Below are 25,890 nucleotides of genomic sequence, written 5' to 3'. Positions count from 1 at the left end.
ATGGCACTTTTTGATAAAAGAGCAACAATATAAAAAAAACTTCAATGAAAAAACAAATCATATTAAACATTTTAATTAAATCTATGTGTTTTATTTGGAAATGCCATCCCTCTTTGTAATGGTGAACTCGCCTGGCAATGAAGCACCATTACATGTAGTTAATGAGTAATTTACAACCAGCTAGGGAGCAATACTGATTAATAGGTGTGTTTACACATGGAAAGTCCCTGCGTGCTGGTTTTTCATGATGCTAATGAGGAAGCCAGAACCCTTTTTTTACTAAGTGACCAGTTATGAAAATCCCCCAGCTTACATTTGTTTTATCATATTGTCTCAAACTGTGCTGTCCTTTGTCAGGCTCAGCTGTTTGACACACAGAACAGTCAGTCTTAAGCTTTAATGCTAACACATGCTAGTAACAACATGGTACATTTTGCACTTTTCATGCTACTAAACTGCAGATCCAGCTGTTTTATGAAATAGTATGATCTCTTATTGAGATACCGTAGTGCGCCGAAAATTATATTATTTAAAATATGTATCATTCAAAATAAAGACATTTCCAGCTCCAAGCAAGCAGGTGAAAAATACTATTAAATATTTTTATTGTTCTTATTCTTCTTATTGAGCAAAACAAATCTTAAAAAGATGAAGGATAAAAATTACATTTCCATGTGTTTGTTCTGTGCACACCAGTTGGTCTACCTTACCTTTCACACACAGCATCAACACTGTTGCGTTTTATAATTGGCTGCTTCAAACAGTGCGGTGAAAGGGACTGCCCAGGGCGAATTGTATTTTTCCTCCTGCCTTCTTTCACTCCACCAAGTTTTGTTAACGAGGCCCTCCAGCCTGGCCTGCTGTAAACAAGGTAAACAGATCACTGTGTTAGTGCATGCAGAAAAGATTTTATTATTCATTCTGGTGACTGACATTAGAAAATCATGTTGCACTTATCTTTGATCACAGGCTTTCTTTTCTTCTGTACTCCCACTCTGACTAAATATGTCAAAAACAGAAAAAACACCTTTTTGTTTTTGCCTCACAATATGTTTCACAATATTATGTGTTCGGTGAGTTTTCACTAATGGCCATGTTCCTCTGGCCATATCTGTGCAGCTTCTTAGTTAAGTTGGTCTTTATTAATCCCGCTGCAGACATTTTTCCTTCCCTTTATAGATCTTAACAATTAAGGAGCAGTGGGCAGCCGCAGTGCAGCGCCTGAAAACCAACTCTTGTAATGAGGCCAATGCTTTAGTCAACAGGACGGAGTACAGCCAACAGCAGCACATCTGAAGTGTGAAATACATTTTTATTGTCTATGCAAAAATCCTCCTCTTGACATCTTACAGACATAGCGCATCGGGATTTGAAACTCGGAAACATCCTTGTGAAAAACTCGGTCGATGAGGATGAAAATGGCAGGATTAATATCAAGGTAAGACGGTAACACAAACTGAGGACCTTTATCTGTCGGACTCAGTCCATCAGCCTCTGATGGGCACTTCCCATCCCTTCCTCCCCCATCATCTCAGTATTTACTAAAGGCTTTAAATACGACCTCATTATGACAGACTCCCCCCTGGTCTTCAGTTTACAAAGAGAGACTGGACTGTATCTTTAAACAAATGACAAGCTGAGCACAGTATGTGGTGTGCATAGACAAGAGTCAGCCAAAGCATGTACCTGGTGCACAAGCTAAAAGTCTAGACCATGTCCCTGTGACTCTCTGTTTTTCGCTCTTTGTCTCAGTTTCACCCACGTACTGCGCATGTTACAACATGTTTTCATGGCACAGCATACATGACTTTTATTGATTATTAGTTTGTCTTCCTTTCAGGATCTTTCTTTTGTTATAATGTGATACTCCTCTGCAAATATGTGGACCCGCCTCAGCAGCTATGTCACTGTTCATGTGAATCACCAATGATCATTGTCTTCCTGACAATGCACCTTTAACAAATCGGTTGATGTGTCAGCACGTCTAAATCATGTCCATTTATATCACATTTCTCTTAAGTGCTATTCTCTACCTAGGTGACGGACTTTGGATTATCAGTACAGATGGGTGGTGCAGGCATTGAGAACATAATGACGGAGGCCTGTGGGACTCTTATCTTTATGGGTAAGACATCGCTATCTCCTACAGCATGCTAGTAGGCCACACTGATGACCAGAGGGAGGGAGCTCGAAGTTTGAATGAGTGCTTTAGGAGGATGCCTTGCCATCCGCCACAGTGCGTCTTTGGTTCCACCACTGGAGACAACCTTAATACTGGACAGAGTGGTTTTAAGTTTGGTTTTTAGTTTAAGTTTAATCGTATTTTTCAAGCGGGATGTAGACCTTATATTTACACATCATGTTATCTTAAGGTACCTATGGAGTTTGTGTGCGATAGTGGCGCTGTGGAGCAATGTCCATGTTTTTTTTTTTTCTTATGCTCCGTTTGTGCACATTACTACGGTAATACTATCGACCAGGGGTTCGCAATCCCCGGTACCGGACCCTGGGTTGTTCAGTAGTTCAACATACGTGTCAGAACAGTCGAATGGGCTGTGTGAAGTGTGCAACCGCACAGCGCTTCGCACCTCTAACGACACTTCAAAAGTAGAATAATTCAGCTTGAAAAGGTGCGGACCTGGCAACGTGGCTTCGCATCCCATGAAACTTTAATCATGAAGCCTGATGCCCCTCTAAAGCTCTGTCTTTAACAGTGAAATATATGAACTACACAGCATATGGGCATATGACAGCCTGTGGAGACAACGTTTGTACTTTAACTGTGCGCAGAAATACGGACGGATCGCAACATTATTGATGATTCAGGTATGAGCATCAAAACACAAACAGGTTTGCGTCATATCTGCTCCTCCCCTAACGTCTGTCTCCTCCCCGCGCGGCATGATAACTGATAAACTCCGCGTGGATCACCTCCGGCTCATCTCAGTCACAGCGTGTGAAGACGTATTTTATGCTTAATAAAGGGTTTTCACAGAAATACGGGACCGATCGCGACCCTATTAAGTCAGGGGCAGAGCCTGAGAAACACACCAATCGGTGACATCACTGCGCTGCATGATTATAAACTGGGGCAGCTGTGGCTCAGTGGTAGAGTTGGTCGTCCTTCAATTGGAAGGTCAGAGGCTCGATCCCCAGCTCCCTCAGGCCACATGCCGAAGGGTCCTTGGACAAGACATTGCTCCCGGCGGCATAGCCAACGGGTATGATTGTGATAGCTGATTGTAGTGTAAAAGCAGCTTTGAGTGGTCGCAAAGACTAGAAAAGCGCTATACAATTACAGTCCATTTACCAAACTGCTCACTGCTGGATCACATTATAAATTTAGATAAACTGCTAGGATCACACTATGGATCATCTGTCTCTGACCCGCACCGTCCTTCTCGTCGGCTCGTCCCGTATTAAAAACTTAGATGCAGTCTCCTCGCTAAATAAATAGAGACACAACCTGTGTGTATTTCCGAGCGTGTGACCTTAATTTATGCACATGCGTGTTCGAATGACGTCGCCATTGTAAGATGGCAGCGCCTGTCACGGGGGCTATTTTGGCTTCAATATCGTACAGTGAGAGCAGATGGAGGCGTGTCTTCCATCTATATATACAGTAATTGGGTAATACAAAAATGTAGGGCATGAGAACTACTGTACAATAGGACCTCCCTTTGTGCCATGCTATTAAACTGATAACAAAAACGAACTAGCAAAAAAGGAAACTGCTATGATTTAAAATGCACGTTTGAAAGTATTTAAAAATTGGCTTTGTAAGTTTTTGATTAGGTCTTAAAGATACACTTAATCATCCAATTTAATTTATGCTGACAAGTTCTTGCATACCTTTGTCATAACTATTGTTCCTGCTTGCAGTCCCCTTCTTCTCCACTTTTATTGGGGTGCTTCTACCTTTCACGGCTCATTACTGCCACCAGCTGCGCGAAAGCATTACTGCCTGTGTATCATGTGGCTCCTTCTCTTGTGATGTGCTTGTATGTGCTCATAAAACTATGGAACAATGCTCAGCAGCACAACCACAAGTAGTACAGCCTAGTTATAACATGAAGTTTTAAGCCCCCAAATTTCCATATCGCAGCAATATAAAGCCTTACATTTGTGATTGTGTGTGAATTTCAGCTCCTGAAATTATGAGCGGCCGCGGTTACACCCACTGGTGTGACGTGTGGAGCATAGGAGTCGTTATGTATACGCTGTAAGTAGACACACACAGAAAATATAAACTGATATACATACTTATATAGCTACTGTGAGTACATTTGTCTGTGCTGTGTGTCTCTGCAGGCTGTGTGGGGAGCTTCCATTTGTGGCCAAGACAAATGCAGAGCTGTTTAAGGAGATAATGAACAAAGAAGTCAAATTCACCCAAAGCGTCTGGGCCACAGTCAGTGATGCAGGTAAGATTTAACAATTCATAAATAATCAATGTGACTCTGCAAAAAAGAAGCAAAGTGTGTGTTTGAGGGAGTATTTATTTGTATTGATTGTTACAGGATCTTTTAAATTGTTACTAACAAACTCACTGATTCGTCTCACCAGCCAAAATTCTACTGACCTACCTTCTGAAGGTGGACCCTACCAACCGCATGTCTGCTAATCAGCTCCTGGAAAACCCTTGGATCACAGTAAGGCAGCGATTGTTCCAGCAGCATTCATAAACTTTCCCAAATGAGTCACATGAGGAGCTCTAATGGGGTGCTTTGTCCACCAGGGTGACACTAATGTGTCTGCATTACCGTCCAATATGCTGGAGATGATGCGTCACCACCGAGAAGAGCAAGAGAGTGAGACAATGACGAATAATCAACTTAATTCAAATATTCACCTTAATTCAAGCACCGAGCATTAGTATTATTGCTATGACTACATGCAGTTTACTTTAAGGACACGGCTCTAATGGATATACAGAAGTTACTAAAATAGGTGTAATGAGTAAAATCTCCACAGTAACTTGTTATATGTAAATATAACACTTCTGATGATCATATAATGGAGAGCACTGAGTAGCAGAGAGGCATAGGAGTGATGAACGGAGGCAAAGAGGGAAAAAAAGCGTCATGAGGTTACCTGATGTTATTTAAAATCATCCACAACAGAAACACAGGCCGAGGAGGACTCGCCCCTCCCTCTCGTCCCTTCTGAGGACACACTGGACTCATCCCCGGCCCCCAGGGCAGCTTCACCAAAAACAGACAGTAACTGCAGGAGCCAAGCAAAGCCAGACCCAAAGCCCAGCAAAGAGAGGAGGTTCTGCTCACCTTCCACATCCACCAAGCCGGTACTGTTCAGCACAGCTCTATAACAAGCTGACCTCACCTGTATATTGGTTGTCTTACTCAGGTCTATAAATCTTTATTGCTGTCAAATAAGGCGTGACTTGTTTATTTTAGTACTGTTAACGTCTGCTTACACATCACTTACCTCATGTGGTAATTATCTTCTTTTTAACTGGACTATCTGATGAAGTGAGTAACTCTGCACTTACAGCAAAGCTGGTTTTACAGAGTTATTGAAGTTATTAGTCATTATTCATAATGGTTATGGTCATACATACATGGTCCTGAATAAACAATGATAGACATATTATCTACATCATGGAAGAAGAAAAATATGGAGCAATGTTAGTTACTTAACATAGAAAGGATTATGCAACTTTACTTTAAAGTAATAATCTCAAAGATTTTCATTTAAATAAATGTCTGTTAAGTCACTATCTATCACCAAATGAGGTAACACAATGGTGACTGATGAAAGCCTTTGCATTTGCAGTAATACAGACTGGGTGTCTGGTGCGACATTCACGGAAAAAATCACAAGTGGTGCCCAGTTAGTGACGTGTTTTCCCCAGCAGTGGTTGGTCTGCCAGAGAGCGTAGGCGGAGCTAAGCGGCTGCTTTTCTGGTCTCTGCAAGTGTTGCGAGTAAACAGTAATCTACTATGGCTGAACAAACAAAGAAAAGATGGATGACTACAGATACAACTTCAAAAATAAATGAAAATCCGAAGAAATACAAACAAATTTGACGCTCAGATGAAGGCAAACAGTCTAAAAAGGAAAGCCACCGTCAGAGAGGAAAATCAAGAGTTACAACCGGAGCCAACCGTGGACGTCACACATGGAACACTGTCCGGATATCTGGGAAGTGTGCGCCCGTGATTACTGTTTATCGCCATATGTGCCACCAAAGAGAACGAAACAGAAATTTTCAGGATTAGCACTTTTATATTTGGTACTTTTACCGCCCAGACTTGATACAGCTGGGCCTCTGTTTTACTTTGCAGTAGGCGGTTATAAATCTACAAATATTTTGATGCTGTGTTCTTTTAAGTTACCATATTAATCTTTCTGGCTTGTAGACATCCTTCATGTCAGTTTCAAGGTGGTAATTATGATTGTAAATCTAATTTGTTAAACAAACAAATTAAAAACAAATCAACACTGTAACCACCAATCTATAGGTCAGTCCATGTCTATTATACATGTTCATTAAATCTAGGAATCAATCTTCCTGTTGGGTTATACGTGTCTCTTTGAATACAGACTAAAGACAGTGGTGGCAGCATCCGGCAGGACAAGCATAAGAACCGTTCTGAGATCCCGGGACCACCTCAACGCACCCCCACACAGGTTTGATGAAACTCCTACAACTCTGCGTTTCTAGTATAACTTCAATTTTCTCTTTAATCAGTTTGTTTTAATCATAATCCCAGAAGCACTTGACAAAAACCTGTAACTTTTAATTTTACAGATTAAGACATTTTCCAACAAACATTTTAAACACTCATCTCTCTACTTAGCTTCCTTTGTGCCTCCATATTGCCCTGCATTCTTCCTTTCATACTCAGTCACCACTAGATGGTGTCAGATTTACCTCTTCCAGAAAATGCTAATGAAGCTGTACCCATGCAGCTGTTTTCAAATGAATGTGAAAGTAAATTCTGTTATGTAAGATGAATATGAATCTTGTCCCTGCAGTCTCATGCAGGTGTGAAACCCTCCGCACAGCCGAGTGTAAAACAGCACAGACCTCAGGACAAGAAGGACGTCAGCGCAGGACAGAAACCGGCCTCTGACGACAAGAGATCCTCCACCTCCATTAAAAGCAGGACTGTAACTGGTAAACAAAAGAGGGAAAACAAGAGAGACAAAGTCAAGTAGAGGTGGACACACTTTATTTAATTAATGTAATTCTGTGATTTAGCAGTGAATGAAACTACTGTGAATGGTGCGATCCTTACTGTGATGACCAGAGAATAAGCATTGAGAGAAGTGGCAAATACTTGGGGCTAATGCAGGTGTGGAAGTAGAAGTCTGAGACCCCTGTAGCTGAGGGTCAGCTGTTCCTTGTGCCAAAGAAAAGGCCCCCCTGCTTTGAGGTGATCCTAGCAGTATGGGGTAAAACTGCTTGACAAATGCTTACTGTAACTCAGCCAACTGTAATGTCAGGCGGCCAAGATACAGGCTCACATTTGTTTTAAAAGCCAATCGAACATAGATTATTATTTCTACAGTTTATTGATAGTAATAATTATTATTATAAAACCACGTTGGGGAAATTTAATTTGGGCTAGATGTCAACAGGGGTGTAATTATTTGGTCAGATAAGATTTTAAACATTTTATAAATAAATGTACGAATTCTTCCTAAAAATTGTGATAGTCTGGGGATTTTTTTAATTATATGACTTTATATAAAAAATGTGCCAAATATGATTAAACACAGAACTGATGCACAACAATTTTGCAGATTCTGTTTCAATTAAAGGAGAAAATATGTTTGAATGTTTTATAACTTCATGCTGAATAGAAACAAAAACTCTTTAAGAGGTCAGGAGAATTAACTGGATATCATCTCACAACACCAAAGTGAGCAATAGAGGATTTTTCTTTCTTCTCTCCTGACCTCTCAATTCTAAAACGCCCTATATGCACTGACTGCTCCCACTCAGTGTCAAAACAGAGAAACTGTCACACAGGCTGGTTACGCTCCGTCTGAATGCAGAGGATTGGGACTGAGGGCAGCCACGGGTCTAATCTCGTTTGGAGGCCATTGAAAGCAGCAGGAGCTACTTTGAGGGCACTGCCATTCAAGCACAGGTTTTTCCGCTGTAGAGAGAATAATCCCCGGCATAGATACAACATTAAAGTAGCCAAGCATAACACACAGAGGCTGAATTTCAAATCCACCCATTTGCATCTTGAAGTGAATGAGTGCCAACAATGGGGCTCCGTGTTCACGCACACGCTCTGTGTTTTAGTGCGTATGTGTAAATGTAGAGTGCATTTTTTGTCATTTCAAAAGGTGTTTCTACATTTCAGGGAGAAGTTAGTGTCTTAAAAGTGTGGACACAGTATGATAACCTTTAAATGCTGCAGGTAAATGCCCCGGTGTTAGGTGATGTATCTTGATATGATGTGTACAGTGTAGAAATGCAAAAAAATGAATGTTACATGTGTTGATTCAGTTTGAGTAAAATAGAGCTGCAGGCCAAAAAAAGACTGCAACATTACGTTTACATCTGCTGGTGTAAACAGCAGATGGAGCTGTAGCAGGTTCCTGAATTCCTCTCCTGGAGTGAGTCTGACAGGAGAGTGCTATCCCTAAAGCTTACTACCTAGTTTGGTGCATGATGATGTGTAATTAGAATTGATTGCTTGAGTCACTGCCCATTAAAACTGTGATGTCCAAGTGATGTGTCACTAATTAATATGTTGTTTGTGTTGATGGTCCATTCAAACACAGTCAATTGTTAGGACGTGCGTCTTTTTGGGTGGTGTCATGTTGGTAGAAAATGAAAAATACTTGCGTTACTTTTCCCTTTCGATGACAGCACTGGAAGTCTGTTTAGACAACCTCTTGTTTGGGTAATTTCAGTCAGAAGAGGAGATTAGATTTCAGCATATGGTCCTCATTGTCTTGGTTAATTACAGGGAAACAAAAGGAGGGGGGGAAAAAATCGCACAATTGATTTGTGCAAGCTGAATATGACCTACAGCAAATCATAGGAGTGCTTGTACATCCTGCCAGGGGGTGGAACAAATTTAAAGAGACTGAAACACATCAAGAAAATGTGGAAGAATCAGTGTCTTCATGTACGCTGACAGTAGGTTCATATGCTGTTTAAATAACTGTCAGCTTGTATTGCTGGAAGCCAACAGGAGCCTCCAGCTTTACTTTTCCTCCTTTGGCCAAAACAACAGAGAGAAGAGGTGGGAGAGGAGGGGAGGGGGGGGAGACAGAACCAGAGAGCGGCTGTATGGTGGGTAGGTTAGGGGCGTGAATTTGGGACAAAGCATGGAGGCAAAGGAAATTAGAAAATTCGTCGGGATGGAACAAGGGATGCGCCCCCTGCCTCCCAAAAAACCCTCCCCCCCCTTTTTCCTCCAGCAGTGCTCCTGACAGATGGAAGTAAGGGTGGGTGGGTTGACGGGCGGGAGGGATTAAAACTCCGCAGCCCCATTTTGGAGCGAGAAGAGAGTGTCACCCCCGCGAAGGTGGGGTGCAGAGAGGCACTTGTGGCGAGAGTCGCGGGGCGTGTGAAGTGGGTGCACGCGGGGTAATGTCAAAAGAGGCAAGGATGCTTCCCCCTACCTCGGCCCCCCCTCCGCTCCAATCACCTTTATCCAGTGAGGAGCATGGAGGGAGAGGAGGGGGTGCATCTCAATAACCTTAATAGAGCTCCCTTTAATTAATCAGCTCATCTGCAGAGGCTCGATACCTGCAGGTGGACCCCCCCACCACCACCCATGCACCACACCTCCCTGCACTCCCCCCCCCCCCCCCCCCCCAAACACAACATCCTCACACGGCTGCTGTGACATTGTGGTAATGAGGTAACACAGCAACAATGTCATGGAAATGTTGCGGAGACGTTATCTGTGGGAGCTCATCACACATGCTGATGTTCCTGATCCCCTTCAGTGTTTGTGTGTGGAGATGCACATATGTGAGTGTGTGTGTGTGTGTGTGTGGTTGCCCCCCGCCCCCCAATTTTTTTTTTACAACATTAAATAAGAGATGCATATGGCGGCAAAAACCATGATGCCTCTATTTCCACAGCAGAGAGGGAGGGGGCACAAACCCCACCTCAAGTAAACATTTGAAACAGATGGCAATTTCAAAGCCAGCCTCATCAATCTTTGTTGACACTACCCCCTTTTTAAAACTACTCTTATTTGGGATATTTGCAATTATAATACACACTGTAAGCTCATTTGAATATCAAATTAATTACCGAACACACTGGAGTAAATACCCTTTTATAACTCCTTGTTAAAAGTGAAAAGTTCTCCACTACGGTTGGATGGCGTGTTAATTTACAGTGATATCTAATCCCAAGTTACTTCACATAAAAGGCATTACTATACATATTTTAATGGGGAGGTGGTTGTTTTCCAAGCAATTTTCTGCTAGAGTACATTTTTAATTTATTCATATTTAATTTATTGGTCTCTGCATACCCGCTCAGTAAAACTAATCAACACCATGTATGGGCCTCTTAAAGCCACATCTCTCCTTGGCAGGCAGACAGGCAGGCAGGCAGCCTCTGCATTAGGATAAGCTCTCCTCTCTTGTGCACAGAGCTGGGTAAAATGCCCCGCATTCAGCCGAGCAGGAGGATACCACCACCTCAAAGGAAGGAGACTCACAAACAGCCTTTTAATCAGGGGAGTAAAAAAGGGAAGAAAATGAAAAATGTGCCTAGCCTTGAGTGATCCAAAACATTTCAATTTCTGTGGGAAGTGACCACCGTCACTGCTGTCAGAAAATCGTCCACTGGGGACAATGCCCCCCTCTATCCCCTCTTTCTTTCTGTTACTTCCTGCCCTCAAACTCCTCTGCCCTTGAATTGGTTTTATGGAGCTTTGGCAGTCATTTACCACACTATGACTGGAGTTCTTATCACCTGGCTCCACTATACACTCCAAATATCTATCGACCCGCTGACACACCTTGAGGAGGGATCTACAAAACCTTACACATGGAAATGATTTCAATTAATTACCATTCCCCCTTTGACAAGAGAGAGGGGAGGGGGGAAACAAAGGGAGCCCAGACAACAGGAGCATTTCTCTGGTGTAATGTGCACCATGTGTAATGAGCAGCGGAAAGGTCATTTGACACATTTCTGCCAGAATGAATTCATTTATTTCAAGCACTTAATTTTGGAGTCACCTCATTGGTGCACTAAGAGGGTGCATTACCACAAGTGGAGGAGGCTGAGTTTCCTCCCAGCAGCTTGTGCTGACCACAGGTCTGCTGTGGGAATGCCTGAAGAGCAGGGAGATAGTGAAATGGAGTGTGGGAGATCCAATCACCCCTCCTATCATAGGAAAATCGCCTCCATCACCTTCAGCGTAATTGGAGCATTCATTACAGTTGAGTAAAAAATGCAGGTTGCCATTAGGTGGGCAATTTAAAAGTAGGCTCCCGGAGAATGAGAGACTTGAGGGGTCACGATACGGGGTCACAGTCAAGTAAATAATGGGAATTGGTCCCATGAGGGGTTTGGAAAACCACAAAGCTCGTGGTCACGCACCAAAATACAACTCAGCACGGGAGGGAGGCAGGAATTCAATCATCAGACGGAAAATAAAGTGCCCTCTGTGCCCTCTCAACATCACAATAATTACACATAGAAGACTTCCTGCACAGTCTTATATTCACTCCAGCCTGATGAATGATGCCTGTGTGACAACTGGAAACTAGTCTGTTCTTTTACAGCTGCAGGATTGTCCAATGAGTTCTATATTGCAGGCGCAGAGATGCTACAATGTCGATCAGAGTTTGAAGCTGATCTCGAATTAAGGAATCATCCTTAAACCTCTCACCTCATGTTGATGTGCAGTCAGGAGGATGTTGCCTTCAGCCGCCACTAGAGGCCTCAGTCAGGCTGAAAGTTGAACCACTTTGTTTTCATGTGCACTGTTTTGCTTTGTGTTTTGTTGTGTTAAACCTTTCTCTATAGGAATAACTCCACTGTAAGCGAAACAAGAAACGTTTTCCTGATCAAAGGAAGCATATTTAATATGTTTAGGTTTGAAAACAGAGTTCTCTTTTGAAGGTTATTTTGTAAAACTTTGTTCTAAACAAAGAAGGCACAACAATAGCTCATGTGCTCACTCGCAAACACGCCTGAAGTCACCGCTGATAATGTGATTTCAGATTCTCTTTGAGAGATTTAAACACTCACAACAAATCTGCGTATTTATTTCTTTGCGAAGCTCCCGCTAATGACTGTGTTTCTGCAGGAGAAAATGTTTCTACATTAAATATGGATAAACACATCATGATGAAACAATTAGGCAACGGTCTTCTGAGGAGCTGGTTTTACTATTTGGATGCTTAAAAAAACGGTGAGACACAAAGCTGCAGAGTCGTATGCACAAATTAGCCTCCTGTCTCGCTGGGAAAGGATGTAATTAGTGAGTTTTGCACTGAGACAACTCACACAGGCCCTCTCTTGTAAAGACTGAACTTTCACGATTTATGAAATAAGATAATAATCAATCAGAAGTGTGCTCGTCTATTGGAAGGGACGCCCCGAGGTTCATGATGGGATGACACACGGCCTCGGAGTCAGGAGCCCTCACACAGCATACGGCCTGTTCTTTCCACTCAGGAGGCAGATTGGACTTCTCACTCTCAGCTTCTCCGCATTATTGTCCATTATCACACCGCGGTCCGTGTGTAAGGTGACAGTGGTGCTCTGATGGAGAGGCGACAGGGGGACCTGGACTGCAATAACATATTATTAGCTTTTTTCACAGCTCCACTGGGCTGGATTTACACTGGATATCCAGAGACCTCGGAGGGCAGCCCACTGTCACAGCGGTGTCCACCAGCACAGCAATTGCCAGAGATACACCGGTGTGTGTGGACTGAATCGCCTCGCACCCACGCAAGGCACACACGGGGGTATGTGTACACACAAACACATTTCTGCGCACACAAACAGAGTGTGTCTGTAATCAGTGACAGGCCTTTTCCAATTAGCCTCGGTGCACTGTCATTCTTGTGTGCTATTGTAGTGCTGCATGTTCTCCTTTTGTTCTGTAGACTGTAAACACATCTCCTGCTATGTGTGTGCCATCACTGTGTGCGTCTGCGTCAACACATGAGCAGATAGATGGATGGATGGATGGATCAGAGGATCAGCGTGAATTCAAATTCCATATGAGGGCGAGTGCGGCACATCTGCCGCTCCTGTTTAATGCAAGACGCTCTTGTCCTTGGTAATGTTAACAGTCTCCCTTGTGACTGATGCATCTTGTCCCAGCCCTGTTTATAAAACAGTCAGAACTTCGTTAAGGGACAATAACATCAGCCGAGCTCAATTATGGTGACATTTTGCTGACATGCAGATTGCCTCCCCTCAATCTTTTTTTTATGTAAAATCCTGATGTGCCAGTCACATATGGATGGATGAACTTTGGGAGGATCAATGGTATTGATGAATGATAGATCATACGAGTCAACAAGACTGACACCAGGAGAGTGAATTCATCTCACGCTGGAAGTCAATATTAAATTGTAATCATAATCAGACAAAGTGAGTTATGTATAATCAATAGCACAATAATGATAGTGCGTCCTTGCAATACAGACAATAAGTGCATTCAAATAAGCTGCATTGTGTTTATTGCAGCTCGTGTAGATGTCTATGCAGTGATACTGGTGTCCATTTAAGTTATTTATGATGACACATTATCTGCAGCTTACTTAATGATAAACCAGCACAGCAACGATACAAAGGACTTAACATCGCACGCTGTAAGAAAAGACACACAGCCATGAATTGTAAACTGGAAGTTACCACCTTTATTTTGAAATATGTTAGAAGGAGATTGTCAGGAGCTCAATAAGGCGGCTAAATCCAGGGAGACGATGGCATTTGATTGTCCTTTGGTGTGCCCTGAAATATTGGAAGGATTGCGAGGTGTTTCAGAGGAGCAACACTCAGAAGCATCATCTTGTGTACTGGCAAAAGAAACCACAACAACTGTAGGTTTCAGTATATTTAGCAGATGATTTAGTTTTATTATTCAGTTTGATTGTGAATCATTCTAACATTCTGCACAGCCCACATGTGACTGTTAGGCTGCTATTTTATAAACATGCATTTCCAGTAAGAGACGAGGCAGAGTAGTTCAGCTCAGAGCAGATTTTTGGTAGTGCAAATAAATGAACGAGCAAAAGTTAGCAGGTGGAGCAGAAATAAGTACAGATGATGAAGTGATGAAGAGGATACACTGCATAAGCTGGACATGCCTAGAGTTAGATTTAACAGTGGTAGGTGGTCTAGCATTAGCAGCTTGGCTCAGACTCATTAACATGTCCTGTCAGGTACAAGGGCTTCATGATGGGTGTGACAATCCTGTGTAGGAGAGCAAAAACAAACAGATTAAACTTGCCTATTTAGACAGATAAATCTATGTCTCACATTTGCTCTGTATGTCATATTAAATGAATCAGGGGGGGAATTACTGTTGAGCGGACACAGGTGGGGGGGGGGGCTAAGGGAAGCCAGGGATTGGAAAATGTGAGCTGACATACTGTAGAGCAGCAAATCAAGGGAATATATCAGGGAGGTGGACAGGTATCTACGCACAAGCCTACATGCCTAATAACTTTCCTCCATATGTATGACCTCCTATAGATGTGGTAGTGGGAATATCTGCATGTTGCTACACACCCTGTATATAAACAGTCACATAAATATGATTTCTACTCATATCCCTGTTTAGGATTACAGTATGTTGACATTGTAGGATGGATAACTTCCACCTTTCCACTTTTATTTTACACAAATCCTACACTGTATTTATCTCTGTTAATTCTGCTGCTGATTTATGTTGAGCCAGTGTTTCAGTTTGCACGTTTTGCAGCTACTTATGCAGCTACCTCGGGGTACATTGATGAGATTATGACCACTAGCGGCGCTGTACTGTAGAGCCATGTTTTTATGAGCGTGTTCCTGTAATAACTGCATCTCATGCCTTACATACATGAAATGAGCACCAGTGCATTTCTGCAGACTGAAAACACATGTTGACTTGTGGTGTCATTTATGCTCAATAAAGAGAGACATTTGCTGCCAAATGGGTCGTGTAGGAATGAAAAAAACATGGAAGGAAATTAATTTAGCAAAACCTTGGGTGCACACAAAAGAATGAAAACAAAAACAGTGTTTAGCTTCAATGAAAACTCCACAGAGTACCTTTAAAAATAGCATTACGTCTTACTGTTGCATGCTGGATGTAGGAAGCAGGATGTGGAAAAGAAAAAGAACATGCAAAAGAAATAAAGGTCCAAATTACCTTTTCTCTTTGCTGTAGTCCAGCTGCCCACTGCATCGTTTGTACTTTCTATGCACAATGCAGGACATTCTACTTTATCGTAACATTGCACACTGAACTTTGACCCTCTCGCTCATGCATTTGACACAGTATGAAACGCAAAGTTAGAATATTGTTGGAAGATAGTGGACTTGGAGATGTCAGAGGTCAACCCAGAGAGCTCTGCTGTCTTTACTTCGTTATGCATGTTACATTAAGTTAATTGTAAAATCTAACATGCAGTATTACATTTATAAAAGTAAATCAACATATGCAGTTCTCTGTCAATGTTATTTTCATAGTAACGTACAATATGTTTTTTTTGCTCTCTTGGCAGAACAGCCGATGTGACGTATCTTATGCTGCGCAGAGGACATCCCTGTAATTTCACATACTTGCATTGGGACATACTAAATTACATGTAAGTATTGGAACGCGGCCACTATAGATTCACTGAGTGAGGCGCAGCAACGTTGGAAAGTCAGTGGACGTCCTGCAGAGGTTTGTTAGTTGTCACCTTCAACCTCCAATAAGATTTACAGGAATACGGGATGTTTATCTCTAATGTTAAGACCAAGCAGCAAAATATGCTGCCAGCGCCAGCTACACTTTCTGTATCATGATGGAGTTTATAGTACGAGTAGATACTTCCACTCAGACACTTCGGCTGTGAGCACTGGTCTCAAACTTGAGGGTCCACCGTATCAGCGTTTTCCTCTTGTTGCACAAAGTGCTGTTTGAGCTGCCGAGGAGTCCCACGCTGCTCAACCTTAGCACAAGAACAAACAAGCCGGCAGCCCTCAGCCTGATGGCATCCATTTTCAGTAGGTTATTGAGTAGACAACAAATCTCCTTCCTTTTCAGATATGTCCTATTTCTATTATAACATAAGGCATGGATAAATTGTAAACATTCCTTCTACAGTGTAGTTCTGTAGCAGATTTCCTTTTCACATTTACTTTCACCAAGTCAGAGCTCTGAATTAAAGATGTTCATGGCCTTCATAGCTCTCTCTTAGGCTGTCTCTTTGTCTTCTTACTCAGAGGAAGTGGAAAAAAATGTTGTTCTGGGTGACTCGACCCTTTTAACCTTAAACTACTCTTTACCTTGGCCCCACACCAAGTTGGTCAGCCTTTCACATCCAAAACTGTGTGTTTCCTTTTGAGCTCTGCTCATCACATTGAACTCCCAATGTGATGTTTACAGCTTCCTGTAAGCATCACATTGAGCTCTGCTACCTGACCCAAGCTGAAAAAGGACTGACAAAGGACGGTTCAGGTTTGGGTATTAAGAAATGTCTCTTATTTCCTCTGACTGCGCCAATAGTCCATATACATCTATGTTATATGATGCCATTCAATATATAAATGCACAGTAGGAACATACGTGTAGGCAATGTGAGTTAATAGTTGGTAATCGGTAAAACAAAACTTAAAGTTGGTCTGAAAATGTTCAGAATAAGTTACAGTAAGTGGTGTTAGACTGTACAGACGGACGCTTGCAGATGCTTTTTCATGCTAACAATGTCTTTGCATTGACTTTCTGTGTAATTCAACTGCATACACAATTTGCAGTGCAGCTGGTCTGATCACACCCTAAGAGCACGCACTAACATGAATCAACACACGAGGATTTATGCAACTCAAAGAGATATTAATATGTTTTCAAGAGTGAATATAATCATCAAAACAAGCTCTCTCACCCTCCCTCTCCTGCCTGTGACTGCAGCAATAAAAAGCATTACATATGACTCACATGATGAGAGGCTCTTTTTCCCAGTAAATTCCCCAAAAAGAGAGAGAAAGAGCTTCTGTCATCTTAATTAGAAGCTGACAGCTTTTCTCCATCAAAAAGCTCATATTAAGGATGTGTAAGCACTTTGAATCAGACGCTGACCAATAATTATACTGAAGGCTGCATGTGCACAAACAGTCGTCACTGAGGCCTCGTTTTCCATTGTGAAGACTGGATTGAGCTACAACCACAGACTGTATTAATAATGGAAGTATCCACAGTGATGTCACCCTTTGGCGTGTCGACTGCCTTTTTGAAGCCTTGAGTTCAGCATTTGGCCGCTGCCATCTTGGTTGTCTGATGTTAAGTGGACAAGAGGGTGGGGCTGGAGAGGAGCGAGGGGTTAGCTAACGCCAAGTTAGCTAACGAATAAACAAGCTAGCTGAATGAGATTCTATTTGTGGTGGATGTTGACCGAGATGATTATATTTGACTGAATTAGCTGTTTTGATGTCTGACAGCGAAACATACCTGTCAGTCATGGTACATAGTTAGTTTCTTTTTCTTTGGATTTTCACTTATTTTTGAAGTTGTATCTGTCGTCATCGATCTTTTCTTCGTTTGTTCAGCCATAGTAGATTTCTGTTTACTCACAACACGGAAAACAGCCGCTTTACACACGTGTGTTTGTTGCATTACCTCTGCCTACCATCAGCGACCACTGCTGGGTGATGGAAAACGTGCCACTAACTGGGCGCCGCTTGCGATTTTTTCTGTGAAAGTCGTCACAGACACCCAGTCCATAATACTGCAAATGCAAAGGCTTTCTTCAGTGGGCCATAGGCTCAATCGCCATTGTGTTACCTCATTCGGTGACAGATAGTGACTTAACAGACATTTATTTAAATGAAAATCTTTGAGATTATTACTTTAAGGCCTAATATAATTTAGTTATTAGTTATTTAGTTATTAAACCCCCGAACAATCGGCATTAATTAAAAAAAAAAGGTTATTGACGGAAGTTGTTTTTTGTACCAGACTGTGAACATGTCTAATTCTGCTGTAAAGACGGGCACAATGGGGATTTACTCACCTCTGGTGCCTGCCTCAAGTGGCCACTCAAGGAACTGCAGTTTTTCACACTTACACATCGTCTTCATTTCTCAGCCCCAGGGGTTGCCGCTTGGCTATGATGTCTATTCTTCAGAAACCTGATAGTCGCAAATCATAATACTCTTCCTCTCCTTATTTTATTGCCTTTTCTTCTTCTTTATTTCTACTGACAATTTCAAGGCCACAGGTTTTTCCGTCTCCCTCGCCTGTGCAGTGTGCAACATACTGTTAGAGGGACGACCCACAAGGTCTGCCACATACAATTAATGTAATATCCCTCAGATAAAATGTGTGTAAGGTCTCAGCCCTGCACCTCAGCCTCTCTGAATCAGACATCCCTTTGCCCTTCACTCTGTTGTCTTTCATTCACCGGCTTTTGTTGATTAACCATAATGAGGTGACTTACAGCGGACCCGGGGCCGGCCCCTTCCTTTAGCGAGGTGCTACAGATAAAAAAGTCCATCCAGGCAGCCGTCAGAGGGGGTCAGCACGAATCAGATGGAGGGGCTTTCTTGTGTCTGGCAGCCGACACTTTGAAATGTTAATGGATGGGGGCGAACAAAGTTGAAGTGGGTCTGAAAATGCTAATTGTCCCTAATTCATGTAAATAGGTTTCTTAATGGAGGAATTAAGCATTTTAAATATGCAATTGGAGGCAATCAGTCCTTTCATTTGGTGGGGTGGCACAGGTGTAGTGGATTGAAATTCATCTTTCACACGGGGTGGCTCATTTGTCATTTGGCTGTGTTCAGGCATGGATGACGGGGACGGGGAGAGAGGTCCTTCTGCTCTGTTATGTACAGATATCAGTGAGTGAAACACGTTGCAAAACCTTTAATTGTATTCTTGTTGTTGACCGTATCAAGAGGGGGGGAAAGCAATTAACGCAGAGTCCAATCAATACAGCCGGAGCACAAATATAATTTATTTACACCCCTTCAGGAAGCAGCATACCTTATATTCTTAACTATACCATATATAAGATTAAACTGTATGAGGACAACAGTATAAGTGGTGTCATGTTAAAGAGTGCAGCACACAACAAAAGAAGAAGGCCTACCTACACATCAGAGGCAGAGGAGCAGCAGAGTCGACAGCTCTGACTTATTATTCTGATCATCTCAAACAGACAATAAACCAGGAGGTCATGTTTCAGCATGTAATAACATGGTGTAGCAGCAGGACCAGAGACACAGGGAAACACTGTGTAGGGGCCATGAATCAAATGGGCGATGCATTGTCTCAGAAAATGACTTATTAGTCAATATAAAAGGGGATACTGTGTCTTTGAGGTGTAAATAGGCGAGCCTCTGCAGAGAGGAGGAAGCAGCCCTGGTTAATGAACGAGACAAGAAAAACCTTGTTTAAAAGGACAAATCAGATCACAAGATTTCAACCCCATTAGCTGCTACTCACAGGGAATGATAATAATGATAAAGGATGGTGGAGGCCTTTTGATTTCCAGAGTAGCAAACTGTGTTGTCTTGAGAAAAAATCTTTTCCTGGAGGAGAATCAAAGAGCAGTTCATTTTCACACTGACCTTCAGGGCTCAAGGCGGCCAGACAAGGGCACAAACAGATTGAGAATTAATTGGTGCAATTAACATTTTGTGATTATAAGGACTCCAGATCAATACCTTATGCAAATAGCGGTATTGATGTGCAGCAGAAACCTTGTTAATTGTGTTTGGCGAACAAACAGGCCGCTGTGTTACTATTCCATAATGGAACAGGAGGCACGGACAGGTTCAAACTGCTGACCGCTTTAAATGCACGAGGACATGCGGCACTTTCTCCCTCCTCCATCTTACCCGTCCACCCCTTCACCCTCCGCTCAGCTCGAGACTTTTAAGAAAAGTTGCAGAGTTTGATGATCAGGGTTGCTTTTAAGTGTCTCTCTGAAGAGGCTCTTAAAGGCTGGATGAAGATTCTTCAGTGTTGCTGTGATCACCACGCTCACGTCAGGCTGCCGCAGATTACACAAATGGCCTTCTGCCTCCTTCCTCATACAGTTTTTAACAGCGCGGACGGCCATGTGAGGAAGAATTGAAACACTCCGCGCCGACAGCCATTGAAATGAATTAGTTTCAGCTTTATTGCTATGGACTGGATTTTCCACTCTCGTTATTAAACTGCGTTAAAAATGCACTTTCATTTCAGATAAGCACCAGTAATCCTGTTTGCCGACCACAGCAGATGAAGTTAAATATAATTTAAGCAGAAACGGAAACGGGTGGAACAATGTAATCACTGAAAGTGAGATTGAAGTGATGCTATTCTTATCATTATTATTGTTTTATTACAGTTGGTGTGGGGAGACACCGGTGACGGCAGAGGCAACAGCAAGCAGAAGGTGAGAAAAGATGGAAAAAAATGCTCCATCCAATAACTATCAGAGCCAATAAACCCATGCTCACTGCTGCCTGTCTCTCTCTCTTTCTGTGACAATTGGCTTGCAGATTGTTGCTGGGCTTGCATCCTGTGGCCTTGAAGAAGCACACAGAGCTGGCGACATACACAAAACATGAAGCTACTGTTAATTAGCTGAGTTTACAGGCTGAAAGAACAGTTAGCGGGCTCTTTTATGTGCCGAGCTGCCTGCTGCGGCTGTGCTGTTGGTGTAATGATGCTGCGCTTGATGTAGGCTTACCTGTCTTTAGCACATGTGCTGCACAAAACGTAAAGACCCTGGTGAGACAGAAAAAGGCTCCCTGCATTCATTTCCTATATGGATTTGACCTCATTGAAATGATTGAAATAAAAAAACCATACACTCCATTTGAACATAATTTAAAATGAGCCACTCAAGAGTAAGATTACAGGTTATTTAATGAAAATGTAACAATTGCCTTCGTATTAGCCATTTGTTAGCATGCTAATTACAGTTAATTCTTTTCAATTTTGGGCTGTGCTCCTTTAGGCATTAGCCTTAATCTCCCTGGTGATGAAGTTGGTGTATTAAACAGAAAGCACTGGAGGGAGGGGAGAGTGGACACGGAATTAAACCATCATACTTATAACTACGTTTAACAAACACACACCGCTCACTGGGCCACTTGATTATGATTTGCATCTAAAAACCTTTCTGTAAAATGTGCTTGTGTGCTGAGATCTGATTATATTGAATTTAATTAAACAAACACAGCGAGAGAGTGACTTTCCAGGCGTTAATGCCCAAAGAGAGAATAATTAGGTGCAAAAATATCCAAACGTAATATTTCAGGGGTGTTTTCCTGGGGTGGCCTGGCCCATCTGAAATCTAAATGGCCACCCCCATAATGCCTTCTATGATTGGCTATCTGCCTAGTCGGGAGGTCGGGACTTATGTTCCATCCATCCATCCATCCATTGTCTGTACAGCTTATCCTGTTCAGGGTCGTGGGGGAGGTGGGGTACAACCTGGACTGATCGCCAGTCAATCACAGGGCTGACACATAGAGACAGACAACCTCTCACGCTCACACTTACATCTACGGCCAATTAAGACTCACCAATGAACCTAACAAGCATGTCTTTGGAGGATGCCGGAGTACCCAGAGGGAACCAACGCATGCACTGGGAGAACATGCAGACTCCACACAGAAAGACCCCTTATGTCCGAACTAGGAACCTTCTAGCTGTGAGGCGACACCTCTAACCACTGCACCACCGTGCAGCCCAGACTTCTGTTCAAAGTGAATTAGTTGGCTGTCTTGCTACATGCTGCTTGTAGCTTTTTGCGACATTTCAGTGCAGCACATTTCTTTTGTTACGTTTTACGGGGACTTTTGGAGATCGATCCTCTTGTTGAGTCCCTGAAGAATCAAAGATAGAAGATTTGTTTGGTGCCATTCTGTAGTGTTATTTTTCTGTAAATACATTAATGTTAGTAGTTAAAGATACAATCTTGAACATTTCAATTTTGTGCTCTTGGGCGCCACCCACTGGCAACAATTGGATATTGTAGGAGCACACTTCCGAATTTAACCAGTCGTCTACGACTGGCTCCCCATGTCATGGTCTTGCTTTGTTGTAGACAAATTTGTTTCTTTTTCTTTGGATTTTCACTTATTTTGTTTGTTCAGCCATAGTAGATTACTGTTTACTCGCAAAGCTTACAGAAACCGGAAGTTCAGTCACTTAGCTCCGCCTACCCTCTCTTGCAGACCAACCACTGCTGGGTGATGGAAAACGTGTCACAAACTGGGCGCCACTTGTGATTTTTTCTGTGAATGTCGGATCTCATCATCTCATCATCAGCGGGCCATGGGCTCAATCACCACTGTGTTACCTCATTCGGTGATATTGACTTGACAGACATTTATAACATTATTATAGCTTTAAATTAGATGTGATTAGAGGAGTCAGAAATGGTTAATAAATGCAATGGGACATACTTTTTGCTACCCCTGTTTCCCAAGTCTGGACACGCCCCTTTGTATTGGAAATCACATCCTAATTAATAATGATTCCCGACGTATTGCTACAGGGACACATAACATGACCTTTTGGCCGTGCGGTTTCTCACAATCAATTCATAGGTTGATGCAGTTGCTGCATGATCTACTTCCTGTTTTACCTGATCAATTAGCGTTGACGGGCAAGAATGTAATGAATTAAATAGAACAGCAAATACACGAGGATGAAGATCAATCCACGAGTAAACATCAGTGTACGAGGTGGAGCTGAATCTGCGCTCACAATAAACAAGTCGAGGAGGTTGAAGATGATTGTGGTGATCATGGCATTGATTCTATCTGTTATTGCACCTGTTATAAAATCGGTTGAGTCTCTTCTGTAGAGGAGAAGAGAAAAGGTTATTCTACCTAAGCAATCAACATATAGACACATAATGATGACAGGTGAGCCATTCTCTAAACACTGTTACAGATACAAAAATAATGCAGAGAGTAAATCATAGAGCGAGCAGTCTGAGTGTCCGTGGAGGGCGGGTGAAAATACACAGTAGTATTGCATTTTTAGACGCGCTTCAAAAAGACCTTGTCAAGATTGATGTCTCCGCTGTAGCCATAGTTAATAGTAAGGGAACACTCCTGAAATTAGAATACACTTCTTTCTTAACGCAGCACCTGAGAATCGAGGACATCTGAAAAAAAAAGGCATGGAGGGGCTTGTGTCATTTCTATAGGTTTCCCAGACACAGGGAGAGGAGAACAGCCAATCTGTGAGGTGTAATGGATATGTCAAGAATTGCTAAATCATAGGTGTCCGAGGCAGAGAGACAACAAACCCAAACATAATGTCATTCTGGGAGGAAGAAAAGAGGCAAATGCACCAAAGAAACGAGGATATGAGGCTGGATGAAGTGTTGCATTTTAATCTAAGGCTGCAAAAATGAGAGAAAATATTAACTGTTTATTTTCACGCGTACTGTTCTTTATTATTACCTATTTGGCATCTCTGCGCGGGAGCATTATGGAAATGAAGTAATGCTACTTTGCTTAACAATAACACACTGACTTTGAATCCTCTTACTTAAGGTTTGATTGCTTCTTGACGGTGGTTTTAAATGAATTGTGTTGAGGAGTGATAAAGAGCTTATTGCCAGGAATAAAAGCCCAGAGCAATGAAGAAAAGCTACACATGGAGTGGCTAGGCGATACAGGCTATTACGGTGAGGGAATGGTGTCCTTGACTGCCAGGACGGCTTAGAATTTTATTTCATCTTGTTTTGCTGGCTGCTGACAATGATGCGTGACTCTGGCACCGGAGGAAGAGGGCAAGCATGAGAGCCATTTTAGATCTCATTTACATATAGTGTGTCTGTAACAGAATGGAAAAAAATGTGTTTGAATGAGCACATGAAAAAGGAGAGCGCACGTTTCAGGAGGCATGAAAGCAGTTTGTGTACATTCAGGTGTGTTTGTGCTTTGAAGCGTTTTCAAAGTGTGTTTGAATTTTAGAGTGTTTTTAGGAAAAGTCATGCTCATCATTGTCCTTGTTCTGCAAATGCTTGTGAATACACACTCTCTATGACCTCCATCACTCGCACACGCCGAATCCCCCAAACCTCATGTAAATTCGGACAATGGAGGACTGAGGGACTCTGGGAATTGTTGTTTATCAGTGCAGCGAGGAGAACGGTTGAGCTGTAATGGCCCTCCAGTGGATTCAAACTTCTCCGTACAGCAGCAGTTTGAGGCCTCCCCCCCTGAGCTCAATGTCTCGCTGTTATTTTGGTTGGCTGCCTGATTTTGGGGGGAAAGGTTTGTTGGAGGTTATCACAGCTTTTGTCAAGGTGAGTCATTGCTTTGGTTGCATACGCAGGCTTAAATGTGGCAACCTGATCCTCAAAGAAAAGTTCATGTTTGCTGCTTTGTTTCTGAATAAATTCATTGCAATGGTTGTCACCTTTTAGAAAAACGCCCCCCAAAAAAAATTGACATTAAATGTAAGATTATCAGTAACTGTCAAGGCCATCTATGGCTGTACTTTACAAGGCATCTGGTAATTTATGCTAACTGAAAATACCTTAACTGCACAATTAATGTTCGCTTAGCCCCGATCCCCCAGAGTTACTGTCTGTCAAGCTTTCAATTTATAAAGCTAAAACAAATTTAACAATCAAATTCTCAGTCATTTTTTGGGCCTTGCATTCAGGCAGAGGTAGACAAAAGCACTGTTGTCCAAACCAGTGTATTTTCCTTAGTTCTTTTGGTGCATAAACTTAACCAATAGGACTGCTTCAAAGTTAACACACAGGGTTAATGTTGTGAAATTATCTCACTGGATTGGTTTGAACCAAAACTATGACAATGTCTAGGTTAGTGTTATCGTTATCATAAGCTGTAGTGGGCTAGTGATGAAGGTCTTCTATATAGGTGTGGTTTAGGGAGCTAGGAGGCAGGGTCAGAATTGATGTCACACTTGGGGGTGGTGGCTTTGACTCATTAGCCGATATCTGTCGCATCTGGTATGAGTGAGTTTCTGCCGTGGTTTGGACGAAGGACAAAGAAGCAAAACACAAGCAAGACATGTCTTAAAAACCAAAGACTGAGAAAACGGACTTTGACCCACACACACTGTCATTTTTATACACCTTTTTAAAAACCTGACCTACAAAGAAGAGCGGGCTGGCGAACTGGACCCATGGACTGCACCCGACGGGTGTTCAGCGGAGTTGCCCGGGCCGAGTGAGCTGGTCGCAGGGAATACGATCAGGGGCCTGGCAGTGAGTCAAATGCTAATAACCCCCAGATAGGAAAGCTTTCACTCACCCAGGGAAGTGTAGGTCTCACGTCCAAGTCTAATACAACACGGCACTAGGTCAGGCACTAGGTTAGGCACTAGGTTACGGGCTTGCTAACCTTAGCTAACTACAGGAAACAAGTCTGGTTTAGTGTAGCCGCGTAACAGTTATGAAAAGAATATGGTTGGGCTAAAACTATATGTCAGTGTTTACTTTTAGTTTCACACGGGACACAAAAAGTGGTTAGAACCAGCAAATTCTGTTGCTAACTGGCTAATTAAGCTAACATTAACTCCAATATTTGGTTATAAAGCTTGATTAACGTGCTGATTCTATTAATACAAGAATCTTGGGCTCTTAATAGCTACACTTGATATTGTGCTACAAAATAAGGCTAATGCTGCATCTCACAGGGAAAGACAAAGGCTAGCTGGTAGAAGGGTATAGCTAGTTAACCCAAGTCTTTGAAGTTTTGTAAGGTAAAGAAGT

General features: G+C 42.4%; 1 protein-coding gene across 1 annotated transcript in view; it reads left to right on the top strand.

Moving 5' to 3' along the window:
- The window catches only part of stk33 (serine/threonine kinase 33), a 43,935-nt gene that overhangs the window by 1,415 nt on the left and 16,630 nt on the right, over positions 1 to 25,890 (top strand). The window contains exons 5-13 of the mRNA XM_069659774.1: positions 1,353 to 1,438; positions 2,038 to 2,125; positions 4,147 to 4,222; positions 4,312 to 4,424; positions 4,567 to 4,652; positions 4,739 to 4,811; positions 5,124 to 5,305; positions 6,568 to 6,654; positions 7,003 to 7,137. Of these exons, the coding sequence (XP_069515875.1) occupies positions 1,353 to 1,438; positions 2,038 to 2,125; positions 4,147 to 4,222; positions 4,312 to 4,424; positions 4,567 to 4,652; positions 4,739 to 4,811; positions 5,124 to 5,305; positions 6,568 to 6,654; positions 7,003 to 7,137 (926 nt within the window). The remainder of the gene's footprint in view (positions 1 to 1,352; positions 1,439 to 2,037; positions 2,126 to 4,146; positions 4,223 to 4,311; positions 4,425 to 4,566; positions 4,653 to 4,738; positions 4,812 to 5,123; positions 5,306 to 6,567; positions 6,655 to 7,002; positions 7,138 to 25,890) is intronic.

This window comes from Semicossyphus pulcher, unplaced genomic scaffold (assembly GCF_022749685.1).
Source record: "Semicossyphus pulcher isolate SPU_LCO1_2020_fin unplaced genomic scaffold, fSemPul1.0.p SCAF_1, whole genome shotgun sequence".
NCBI lineage: Eukaryota > Metazoa > Chordata > Actinopteri > Labriformes > Labridae > Semicossyphus > Semicossyphus pulcher.
The sequence above is the reverse complement of the archived record's forward strand: the minus strand, read 5'-3'. Positions and strand labels throughout refer to the sequence as shown.